This window comes from Musa acuminata, chromosome BXJ1-4 (genome assembly GCF_036884655.1).
Source record: "Musa acuminata AAA Group cultivar baxijiao chromosome BXJ1-4, Cavendish_Baxijiao_AAA, whole genome shotgun sequence".
Taxonomy (NCBI): Eukaryota; Viridiplantae; Streptophyta; class Magnoliopsida; order Zingiberales; family Musaceae; genus Musa; species Musa acuminata.
This window is the reverse complement of record NC_088330.1, coordinates 38,312,501-38,325,561: the sequence shown is the minus strand read 5'-3', so window position 1 is coordinate 38,325,561 and position 13,061 is coordinate 38,312,501. Positions and strand designations below refer to the sequence as shown.

At 39.6% G+C, this 13,061-nt stretch overlaps 1 protein-coding gene, 1 non-coding gene and 1 pseudogene across 2 annotated transcripts; 2 read left to right on the top strand and 1 right to left on the bottom strand.

Annotated features, from left to right (window-relative positions):
* The first annotated feature begins 51 nt into the window (after positions 1–51).
* On the top strand, positions 52–144 carry LOC135672739 (small nucleolar RNA snoR8a). Its single transcript, XR_010513094.1, has one exon. It is a non-coding gene; the product is annotated as a small nucleolar RNA snoR8a (small nucleolar RNA).
* A 1,028-nt stretch (positions 145–1,172) lies between these two features.
* On the bottom strand, positions 1,173–5,207 carry LOC135664794 (probable xyloglucan glycosyltransferase 9; annotated as a pseudogene).
* Positions 5,208–8,564: 3,357 nt separating this feature from the next.
* On the top strand, positions 8,565–9,204 carry LOC135664781 (pathogenesis-related protein 1-like). Its single transcript, XM_065177054.1, has one exon. The coding sequence runs from the start codon at positions 8,600–8,602 to the stop codon at positions 9,089–9,091; it is 492 nt and encodes a 163-aa protein (XP_065033126.1). The 5' UTR covers positions 8,565–8,599; the 3' UTR covers positions 9,092–9,204.
* The last annotated feature ends 3,857 nt before the right edge of the window (positions 9,205–13,061 follow it).

The window sequence follows — 13,061 nt, the reverse complement described above, 5'->3', positions numbered from 1 at the left end:
ATATGGTTTAGGTGGGAGTTTTGATAACTGTTGTATTTTGGTGTTCAGATTCTTGGTGCTGTGATTATAAAAAAAATTCCTCGTTCTGAATGCTGTAGAATTGGCATGATAGACTCTTCTAACACCCATAGAATATGAGCACCACTATCTATGCTTTCTGGCTTTCTTCCGATATCAGTCATTGTAGTGTTTGATTTCGTTGTTTTTGTTTTGTTTGATTAGATTTCTTGTTGGGAGTTTGATTTTTCTTACTGAGACAATATAGCAGATATTTCAGCAAAATAATATTTGCTTGGGAGAAAATAACTGTGCTGAATGCATTTCAATCGATCTAGTTTTTTGAGGAAGAACACACTAAAAACAAGGATGTTTCAGATTCATCCAATGTCATCTGTTGGAAACAAAAAGAAACAGTGTGCATAGATAAGATTAATCAACATTTACTACTGCATGTCTAACAAATGATTTTATATTGTGAATTTTTCTTGGGTATTCTTTTGGATGAGATTTCTGCAACTGCTACCTGCAGCAATAGAGCGTATCATGCTTTTAGAGTGAAAAATGCTCCTTGTAGAACATTGAGGTTAGCCAGGACTGGTGATGGCAGATGCTGCTATCTGATGTTCTCATGTCTTTCCTTGAATGCTTGAAGAGTTTTGTTTGGCACTGTGCATCATTTGGAGAAATATTTGCTCTCTGGCAAGGTGACATTGCACAGATTGGTGTCGGGAAGTTGCAAAGGGAAAGAAATGTTTCTTTAGATAACAAGAGAGGTCAATAACTTGTTTCTGTATTACTTAGATTTTCTAGTCAATCAGCTACACATTCAACAGTGTGTTACATGTGTTTTTGACACTATTTCACTAATATGTACATTATTGGTCATGTTGATAAATGATGTTCCACAAACACAATTTGATATTTTGTTTGGTGTACTGTGATGGAGACTGAAACAATAAAATTAGGTAAATAAAATTGCCTGGGTTAGTGTCTGAACCCCTACATCAATTCTCTAAAAAAAAAAATCTCTTTTTGAGTTTTTTTCAAGAAGTATTTTACATTTTTAAAATTCTCAAGCAATTCTTTTTCTTATCTAATTTTTTCTGAATATTATTTTTTTACTTTTTCTTATAACATAGTATGAAATTATTATGTTATAAGTTTTTTACATTATGTTATAATATTTTTGATAATATTAAAGTAATACTGTAACATAGTAATTTTGTTTTCAACAATACTAGGAAATACTATAATATTGTTATATTGTTTTTATTTTTGTGATGTCCTTGAAAACACTAACAGGAAATTCATGAGTGATTAGGGGTATTTTAGATATTAGGAAAAGAGAGAGATTCTACAATTGGATGGGGGAAAAAAATCTCCCAGAGATTGCAGGATATGCTTTAAGCTTTTTTTTACCTGTTCAAGTTTAATGATGCTTTGGCTTATATGGGAAGGATGCAGAAGAACATTGATCAAATTTGCATATTTCCAGGATATTAATATGTTTAACCTCACATTATCAATGAGGTCCAAAGCCTGAATAAGGAAAAAAATGCACTTAAAACACAAGTATAATGTGATAATAGTATCTGAAAGAAAGCAAAAAGAAGAGAATTTTCACTTTGGTGAACATCTCATCTTCCTGTAGTAGTTGTGTTGGAGCTGTTACATTTTCTTACTTGGGAATTCACATGGTAGTGATTCACCCAAGTTTATTTTACTTTCTAACATCAAAATTTCTTACAAATTTACTTGTTATCTCCACACAGAAGAAGTATTACTTGCAGTGATCCCTCTCCAAAGTAATGTTCTTCAATATGATGAGTGGCTGTACTGGTAAATCCAATCTTCACCAACTCCTTCAATCGACCTGTTCGCCTATCAGATCAAGACCCACCAGTAGAAATGAGATCCCCTGGAAAAGGAGGAAGTAGAAATGGATACCCTGCGCCGACAGCAAGCTCCGAGCTGACGCAGTTAAGAGTAGGAAAGCAAGCGCTAGCTCCTTCCGATAAATCCTGTTATGCTTTCTCTTCATCTCCCTTTCAGGCTGCGGTTTTCCGTTTGCGATGGCTTCAAGATTAGGCAGGGAGACATGTCGTTGCTGCTTGAGCTCCTTCTTCGCGAGAGAAATAAGATCGCCTTCGGAGGAACGACCGGACTTCTTGGTCACCACCCACTCGTAGGCACTTCCGAGCTGGAAGAGACCCGAGATCATCGCGTTGAACTTAGTCACCGACATGGTGTTCTCGAAGAGAAGATACGGGACGATAAACGGGAAGGATCTTGCGGCTGGGAGGATGTTGAGGAAGGACATGGTTGCAGGAATGTAACACACCACCCATGCAGGGAGCTCAGCTTCCGGAACAAACATTGTTAATGGAAGGACAATGCAGAACAGGGTGAAGGAATAGAAAGGTAAGATGAGTTTCCGGAGGAGGAAGAACAAAAATATCAAGTTGGACTTCTTCCAGAACCCAATCTGAAATAGATACAACACTTGTTAGCTCAAAAGAAATCGCATTTAACCTACATTTCGGCAAGAAATATTCGGTAATAACACAATCGAGACTTAGTTGAACTGCTGAAAATTTCAGTAGCTTTAGCTCTATTAAGTATCAACACACAGTGATAAAGAGACTGAAAATAACTACTCTAGAAGTTGCGGCAATTCGCATTCCAATTCAGCAAAATAGAAAAGAGAACCGGAAATAAGCGATCGAAACAGTTCAGTTATCAAAACCAGGCAATTGAATTCTGAACATTACAGTAATCCAATTGCCAACTTCTGAACATTATAGTAGTCTTCTGCAATTTCCTAACGATCGGACACATGCTCGAGAGCAAGATCCTCCGAAGTATAGCATAGATTTGTACAAAGTTAGTGTGTACATATCTAAACATACAACATATAATGAGGAAATCATCATTAGGTCGATAAATAGAATAATGCTTATGCGCTACGATAGTATCTTCAGATATTGCCATTGTAACTAAATATAGCTGAAAAATATCATGATAAGAACGCATATCAGCGATCGAGAATGCAGTAACTATTCAGTTTTCAGCTAATTTATGCACTGATGCTAATGTATGTCAATTAAATTTGATCAAAACAGGAGCTTAATTGAGATGGTCATATCCTCCAACAATTAACCAGCTGGTTGGTTATCTCTAAGATAAGATAATCGACAAAGTTCAGAAGTATAGAATAAGCTTCAATGCTTTGAAGTAAAGCTTCTCAGATTCTGGTTTGTAGATCATACCTTAGATCTGAGAATGTCCGGCAAGCTGAGCCTAAACAGCTGCATAGGACCAGAGTGCCATCGATGCTGCTGCTTCCTGTAAGCTTCGTACGACTCTGGCAACTCGCATTGGCACTGAACAGAGTGCATAGACATGAGAAGAAGTCTAATACTTCCATCAAGCACTGCAAATTCAAGAAATGTCAGGTTATCCAAAGAATTCTCGTCATACCTCCACGTCGTTGAGGAATATGAACTTCCATCCTTTGAGATGAGCTCGCACCGCGATGTCCATGTCCTCGACTGTCGTCCTCTCCAACCATCCTCCTGCATCCTCTAGTGCCTTGATCCTCCAGACTCCTGCCGTGCCATTGAACCCAAAGAAATTGATGAAGGCCCCATTCACCTGCTGCTCCACCTCAAAATGGAAGCAGAGGTTAATGTTCTGAAGCCGGGTCAGCAAATTCTCATCTTTGTTCACGAATGACCACCTTGCCTGCACCAATCCCAACTCCTCGTTGTCCTGTAAACACGAGCAAACCAGAGTTACCATCAAATGTTGAGTTTTATAACCAAAGAGATGAAGCTGAGTTCAGACGACTCGATACCTTGAAATGAGGCACAGTCCGCTTCAAGAAGTCGGGCAACGGATTGAAGTCGGCGTCGAAGATGGTGACGAACTCGTAGTCCTTGACGTAGCTACAATTCATGGCTGACTTGAGGTTTCCAGCCTTGTAACCATCTCGAACCACTCGGTGCCTGTAAACAATCCGAGCCCCGTTCTGCTGCCACTTCTCCACCTCCTCCTTGATCAAAGCCTGTGTTGTGGGATCGTCGGAGTCATCCAACACCTGAATTAGAATGTTGGACTTTGGCCAATCCAAATTACACACTGCAGCAATCGATTGCTGATACACCTGCAAAATGGCAAGAATAATCCGCAAATATGGTAATTTTGGCTCAAAACTCTCAAATCCAACTCGCAAGGATCCAAGCTTTGTACTAAGCTTACCTCTTTCTCGTTGCACATGGGTATCTGGACAAGAACCATTGGGTAGTCCTCGCCGCCGGATTCAAGGTCCTTGGAGGTTCCCGTGGCGCTCTTGGGAATGGGCTTTATCCCTTTGAAGCGTATCCAGAAGCATCCGAGGCAGAGGATGAGGCGGTCGGCGCTTTGGATGAGGAAGAGGATGACGCAGGCGTCAGCGAGGAACTGGAGCGGCGGGGCGATGTACTCCACGCGGAAGCGCACCCACCCGCCGTAGAGCGACTCGAGAAGCCCCCGGACGCCGAGGGACGAAGGAAGAAGCAAATGTTTCGTCTCCGCGGCGCTCAAATGCCAGCCTTTGAGGTACGCCGCCACCTCGAGCCCGAGCAGGACGACGGAGAGGCAGAGGAAGGCCTTGATGCAGGAGTAAAATCGCGACCGCAGCAAAGGGCTCTCCTCCGGGGAGAAGACGGCGGCGTCGGAGTCCGTCCGACCGGACGCGACGCGACGGCGCACGGCGGATGCGACGCGGACGGCGGCGGAGGCGAGGGAGGTGAGACAGCCCGCTGCGCGGTGGGCCTTGAGGAGGAGCACCCACGTGATCTGCTTCGCGTTCCTCTCCCGGGCGTCCCCCGGTGGGCCTCCTCGCCGGCCACGACGGCACACTCATCGTCGTCGTCAGGGGACGATATCTCCGCGATGGACCAGTTGGGGTTCTGCATCTTGACTACCACCGGCGTCCCCCGGTGGGCCTCCTCGTTCCACCACCCGATCGGCGGCGCCATTACTTACCTTCCCTACTTTTCGAACACGATCAAGAACCAAACTTTCTTATATACCCGGCGTCGGGGGTTGACTTACACCTCGGATCCGAGCGGTTGTCGGCCGGAAGCGAGGGTCACGACAGCAATGCGACTTCCTCCGCCGGAAGCGCGCGAAAAGGCGGGACTTTTGCCTCAGAGGCTGAGAGAGGAGAGTGTGTCTATATAGGAACAGGAGCGCCTACTTTATAGGCGCGGCCATCTATAAGACGGGCACGACAAAGACAACCCGAGGAAGGGAATACAAGAACAGCTCAGCACGTCCACTGCCGATCTGTACATAAGAAAACACAATTAAAGAACAGGAGAGAGGTGGAAAAGAAAGCATCAGAAAGGCGAGATTTTTACTGCCTCTCACATCATTGGTGCGCCGAATTAAGACACACATGGATCGAGCTAATCAATCAGTCAATTAATCTCATCATCATCTGAAGAACTCGGGAAGATCAATGAGGGAGAAGGAAAGATACCGTAAAAATCTTGAAATTACTAATCAGCCACAATCAATCAATAGCTGGGATTGACATCCTACAACTGGTCAAAAGAACTTATCAAACTGTGGTATCCAATCATGCTTTTGTTGCTAAAGATAAAACAATAAAAAGTCGAGCCTTTAATAGCTGGTAATCAGAGCTTTCACGGTGGAGAACGGTGCAGCGAGAGCACCGACACATGAAGGTGACAACAGACTCGTAGTAAGAGGTGCTTCTTCTTGATGACAGCTACAGCTAACACACAAATCAATAAGCCGACCGCACTAATTTTGTACTGTTATGCAAAAACAGATCATAATCTTTATAAGAACTAAATAATAATTAAAAAAAATTAATTAGGCCATCTGGCACGTCGAGAAACCTTTCCGAGACGAGCGGCCGGCGCTGTCTCGACCGGACCGGTTCAATCGCCGGCCTGTCACGGAGGAACACATCACTACAACACAGATCATGATGCATCGATCGGCCTTCACTGTGAGATCACAGAGTCTTCCTTGTTCGTCTTGTCACCTTAAAAAATGTCCTTCAGCTTGTCAACAAAACTGCACTCTGTTTGTCTTCTTGCCACTCTGGTCCGCAACTGTGTAAGCCTAACAAGTATATATATATATATATATATATATATATATATATATATTCAAGAATTCCTTTGAGGATGCCATGTGTTGGACTGTCACTGACAGGGCTTGTCATAATGCAGTGTTTGACTCAATAATGGAGTCTAAAAAACGGAAGCCATTTCTAATGGAACACAATGTATATATATATATATACCTACAGGATAGGCAGATGTTTCAGAGAAGATTCTATGTATACTGATTATTTAAAGAGGGTGTTTGACATGAACAATTTATTTTCTTGACATGTATTATTTTTTTTCAAGGTAAAAAAATAACCAAGTTTTTAAAAAGAAATCACAAGTTTGTTCCACTACAATTAATCACTTCAAACATATTTTAAGATGAGAGTGGAGAAAAGTCAAATGGTTTTTCATGGATGTTTGAATGTCAAACCCCTATCAAAGAAAAGTTGGGAACATAATTGGATTAAGCTATATAAAATAAAGATTGTGATATAGAAGAATTCTGTGAAGAAAAAGGGGATTCAAATATAAGGGATGTCAAATGGAAGATCTTAAGAAAGAAGAGGATGTGATTCCCACTTATTCCGAACATTGAGAATTAGGTGGGTCAAATATTATTTGGGAACCACACTCGTAAGGACTAAGTCAAGATTCGAATTGGTTGATATTGTAAAGAGCATTAAGTGCAGTCAAAGAAATATATTTTTGTATATGCATATGCTTTTGTAGGATGGTGTAATTGCTTATACATACATATGTATGTAATGTTAGACTGCAGTTTTGCATCAATTTCATTATCACTGCATGCAGAACACATTTATGGATCTTTCTTTGTTCAGACTCCAATTCAATTGCTTCATGAAGTGTTCATGTTGAAGGAAAACATTAATCTCTGTGCATAAATACAAAACCACATGAACTCACATCTACTCTTTCTGTATGGAGATTGAGTGGTCTTTGAGCACATAGATCTGAAAATGATTGACATCTACAGAACCAAAAAAAAAAAAGGAGCTTTCATCTTTTCAACCACTTAGCTTCCCCCAAAAAAGTAGAAAATATGTCTTCTTCTGATCCAAGGCAGCATTATCTTGAAGAATCCATGAAAATGAAAACAAAGGAGTTGGTTGGTGATGATGATGTACTAGTTGATCATGTATAATTGGTACTGAGTGAGTTTATTAGATGATGTAAACATAAAAATAATCACAAAACATTTGCCACTTTGAAACTGAGTAACCTATTTAGTGATCCTGTTTCTGAACTAATAATTGCTTGTTAATCTACACAAGTCAACTCTAGAATAGAGCACCAAGTCAACTGTAGAACAGAGCAATATACTTGAGTGGCAAAGTGATAACATCTTATTGCAAGTGAAGGGTGTTAATAAATAAATCTAAATATAAAATAAATATGATATATATATAAGATATTTTATTTTAAAATATGACTTTGATATCAAGTGTAACCATAAAAATTATAATTATATTATTATGCAAAAAAACTTTAATACTAGAACTAGAACTGATAGATGAAAGATTATGATTGCGTATCTTTTGATGCTCTTTAACAAATTTTTATCTGATTGCAAGTAGACCATTGCAAAAAAACAATGACGTCGATCGTCAATGAAGATTAAACTCGTCTTCTCATTTTTTTTTCGAAATCGTCTGAGAGAAGATAGAGTTTTTTTTAATCGAAATCATCGGAATCCTATTAACTTACTTTCTATTAATCGATAATTATAATAAAAAAAATTTAATTAGATCTATACTTATCTTAGGTAATTATATAAGACTATATAATCTAACAATATCAGCACTAAATAAATTCTCTCTTAATATCATCGAACCCATAAAATTACAAAGACAAATCAACCTCAAGATCAACAAATCTTCAACCCAGGTAGAAACCATTCATGTGCCCGTGTTTGGATCAACAAGTCAATGTTACAGATGACAAAGATGACTATCTGTCCTATTTCTTTTCCCTTTCTTGAGGTTAATAGGTAGAAATGTTTATACGGGAGCTCTCGTCATCACTACCCTCTTCTGTTGCTCCCTCATCTCCCTTCCTTGCCACTTCGTAAGCACAGTACTGTTGATGACGTGGCACATGCATGTATGAATCACTTCCTCCATTGTTACGTAAGAACTGAGAATTGCTTTCCCATGGAGACCAGTGACTTCAAAAGTTGAGTAGAAGAATTGGATACCGATGGATGGGAAAGTAGGATATGATAAGCTTCATTTTTCCATGAAACGACATGCACGGACTCATCTCCTTAATTTCCACTACGATGCAGACGGATACCGTCTCGTTGTGGAAGAAAGATGGACTTTTATGATTCCAGGCGGCTCTCTTTAGCCACGTTAAGCCTGAAAATTTTCGCACCGCTATCGTCTATAAATACCCAAGCTATGATCTCAGAGTCTGGGAAAAGAAGAGGAAGGCGATCGAGTAGAATGAGGTCCTCAAACTCAGCTTTGGCTATGCTCTTCGCCGTGGCTCTTGCCATGGCATCCACCGGTACCCTAGCCCAGAACTCGCCCCAGGACTTCGTGAGCCCCCACAACGCCGCCCGCGCCGCCGTCGGCGTCGGCCCCGTGTCGTGGGACAACACCGTCGCGGCGTACGCCCAGAACTACGCCAACCAGCGGGCGGCCGACTGCCAGCTCGTGCACTCCGGTGGGCCGTACGGCGAGAACATCTTCTGGGGCTCCGGCCGCGACTACACGGCGGCAGACGCCGTCAACGCCTGGGTCTCCGAGAAGCAGTACTACGACTACAACAGCAACACGTGCGCCCCTAACAAGGTGTGTGGCCACTACACGCAGGTTGTGTGGCGTTCGTCCACGGCCATCGGCTGCGGCCGTGTGCGCTGCAACAGCGGCGCCATCTTCATCATCTGCAACTACAAACCTCCGGGCAACTATGTGGGGCAGCGCCCTTACTAAGATCACTCGATAACTACAAGAATAATACACTGTTCTTGGGATAAGAACATGGTGCTTACCATGGCAATAAATGTGACTTGAGAAGGAGATACATGGATGATGCTTAGATGAAATCAGCTTTGTCGAACATGATACATGGTACGTACATACATATTATAGCACATCTATCAACTTTGGGAAGTATACTTGATCAAAAGTAGACAAGTATACATATACACACAACTTGAATTCTTGCAAATGATGATCAAGTAATATTTCTAGTACCTTTAATTTCATATAATCACATAATAATTTTTTATATATCTTTTGACTAATTAACTTTATATATATATATATATATATATATATATATATATATATATGTGTGTGTGTGTGTGTGTGTGTGTGCGCGCGCGCGCGCGCGCTGAGGTAAATAATCAGAGAATAGAAAGCAGGCTGGCAGCTCATCTGGAAGTTGGCAGCCATTTCATGGCAGCATTATGCTGCTTACTCACTTGTCATCTATCTTCTAATAAGAATCCTCAACATCACAAGAAAACGAGCAACTAGCTGCAGTACCATCAACATCTGTTGCTCTCATCTTTTGCACTTGGGCTTCTAAATGAATCCTCAAGAACATCAAAGACCTGTTTAGGACATTATTGGCATAATTGAATACTTATGCAACGAATGATCAGTCATACAGATGCAATAAGCTCACTAATAAGAACATAATATCAAGTTAACTAGTGTGTATGATCATCGCATTTGTACATATATGGGGAAAGAAAACAAAGCAAAGCTTGCTTACAGTAGCTAATGCTGTAGGTAGCTTTTCTATACCTGATCTTTACCCTTGATTTGTCAATCTGCTAAACAACCTTGAACAGGAATCAAAAGAAGACCATGCAGCAGGCAGTTAAAAGCACAAGGATACTCGCAACTACTTAAATGACTTTTATATGATGCAATCAATATTAAGGAAGTTGAATCTAAATCTGTGTCATCCATTTGCTCTTCAAATTGCAATGAAACATGTAAGCACATGATGTTGTAAAAATTGATAAGTTAACAGAGTAATATTCTCAAAGAGAAAGATATCTAGCAATCCACCATCCCAATTTCTCTGCAAGCACAAAACAGAAGAGTTGCAATATGATTGGTTTTAGAAAGAAAAAAAAGAAGAAACTTTTTGTAGCAAAGCTCACATGTATTGGATGAAGAAAAATGCTGACACCAAAGATGTGAAGCCCACACCCATAAGCAACAGGCCTTGTCCATATCATACATCCTGGTTTAGGTACTTGAGCATATCATCTTAATAACTTCAATGAGATCCTCAAAACCCTTTCTGTGTCATCCTAAGTACAAGGAAACACATAATCAAAAGTTTTTCTCACTTTATCTTGCAGAGATTGCAACTAATATGCTCATATATAACACCATAAGAAATATCCCATGGATGCAGCTTCAACATTTGGCTAGCCTCTCAGGTTGCATGCTGATTTATTTGAAGCTTTAAATGCATTTTTGACAAATCACTCTCAGTTTGCCTCTTACTTTTCTTCTCTTTTTTCTTTTAACATATATCAAATCTGAAGCATGGTACTTCAATCCTGAGCCAGATCTAGTGACAAGATACGACTGGATCTTATATGTCATTTATCAAAATTCTTTTAGGCCAGATGATATGACGGTGCTTCAGCCTCTATAAAACAACTTCAGCCAATAGGAGCCCTGAAATTTTACAGAGCGCTTCTCTGCATGTGGAGTGATCTTGGATATCCCCGATTGATTCTTCCATAAGAAGGGGCTATTCACCAGGGAGTGAGGACTTATGGAGGCTCATTGTCTTCTTGCTCCGACAATGGGTTAAGGGGGAGAAGTGGTGTAGTTAATAGAGAAGCTTTTCGTGCACTACTTTCTCTACCGTTCTCTATCACATGGATAAAAATAAAATATTTATAATTTTTTAAATTAATTTTGATAAAAATATTCATTGGGGTTTGTGATAGAATTTATTATTATTGAATTATAACTATTGAGATAATATTATCAAATCAGAAAGGTAAAATTATAACAAAGATATCAATTGGAAATAATTAATTTCATAAAGGTATAATAGCAATTTTGTAGGTAAGGGCATAGGTCAAATAATTATTTTTTTGAAGAGTACAACTGATAAAAATGAACTAACGATACATATTAAAATTATTTGGTTTTTGAAGGGTAAAATTTAAAAAATAAATAAATTAAAGGACACAGATTAAAATTATATGATTTGTAAAAGGTAAAAATATTCTTTTACTGAATAAAAATAAAATCCATAAAATCTTTTCTCATAGTCGTCGTTACGTTCCATCAACACAGCACCACCGTGAGCTGCGTGACGTAGCCCGCTAGAGTTCATCTACCAACCCTCGGTGACGCCATTAGCCCTGTGCGGCTACTGCCCAACCTTCGGTTTGGCTGCCATTGTATCGCGACCGAGCACCGCCACACGTGGTAGCAACACCACCCAATGCAATCGCTGCCCACGGTGGCAATCGCCACATTGTCGTGCCACTGCTTCCATCAACAGTAGCCAGTAGCAGCACTTCCTGTGCTACCGCACGCAGTGGACGTTGCCATGCCACCACTGCATGCATCACCGTTTGCTGCCAAATCCTACCATCATAGGTTGGAGCAATGCCACCCAAGGCAACTGTTGCCCATGGTGGCAACCGCCCTCAATAGTGCTTCTATGCACAATAAGCTGCCAATGGTATCCCACCAAACAAATGCAGGCATCCTACTTTTTTGCCGTGATTCCACCTGCAAACACAGGCAAAAGTATATCGATAATTCAGATGAATCTTTCAAATATCATACAATCGATAATATTTTTTCAGAAGCGAAGAATACTAATGAACAAATATAAATATAAAATAAATCTGATATTCTTTTATGATATAAGGTACTTCATTTCAAAATATACCTCTAATACTAATTGTAATTATAAAAACTATAATTATGCTCTTATCTAAAAAAATTAATATAAAAAACAGATCCAATAATGATTGATCAAAGATTATGATTGAATACTTTTTTATGCTCTTTAGAAAATCTTTATCTGATTACAACTGCATCATTGTCTGATAAAAAAGAAGCAATGATATCAATCTGCAATTTAGACTAGACCGTCTTTTTCTCTTCAAAGACCATTTTAAATAATAAAATTAAATTAGGGACTAAGAGAAGATGATTAAAGGGAGAAAATAGAAGATATATAATGTCTCAATATATAACTTAACGTTAAGTCATGAATTGAATCTCTATAAGCTCCTATCTATTTATTTGCAAGAACATAAGATTTAGTATAAGGAACTAGGAGATCTTTTATCACCAAGATTATTTTCTAAGGAATCCTAATATGATTATTATTTTTTCTATTAATCGATAATTATAATTAAAATTTAATTATATCTATAATATATCTTATCTAATTAAATAAGATTATATAATACAGCAATATCAGCACCAAACAAATTCTCTCCTGATACTATTCTGCTTAAGTCATCACACACCCATAAAGGCGACAGAAAAATCAACCTCAAGATCAACAAATCTTCAACCCAAATAGAAACCACTCAATGTGCCCTCGTCAATCAAATGTGTTTGGGTCAACAAGTCAATGTTATTCTTCTAGCCTTCAAACTCGTACAGATCACAAAGATTACTATTTGTCTCTGTCAAGGCAACTATTTATTTTCCCTTTCTTGAGGTTTATATGTATAAAAGTTTACTCGGGAATCACACGGGAGCACTCATCATCGCTTCCCTCTTCCATTGCTCCTTCGTCCCCCTTCTTTGCCACTTCGTAAGCACGGTACTGTTGATCACCTGGCACATGCATGCATGAATCACGTCCTCCATTGTTACGTAATTACTGAGATTTGCTTTCCCATGGAGATCAGTGAATACAAAGGTTGAGTAGAAGTATTGGATACGG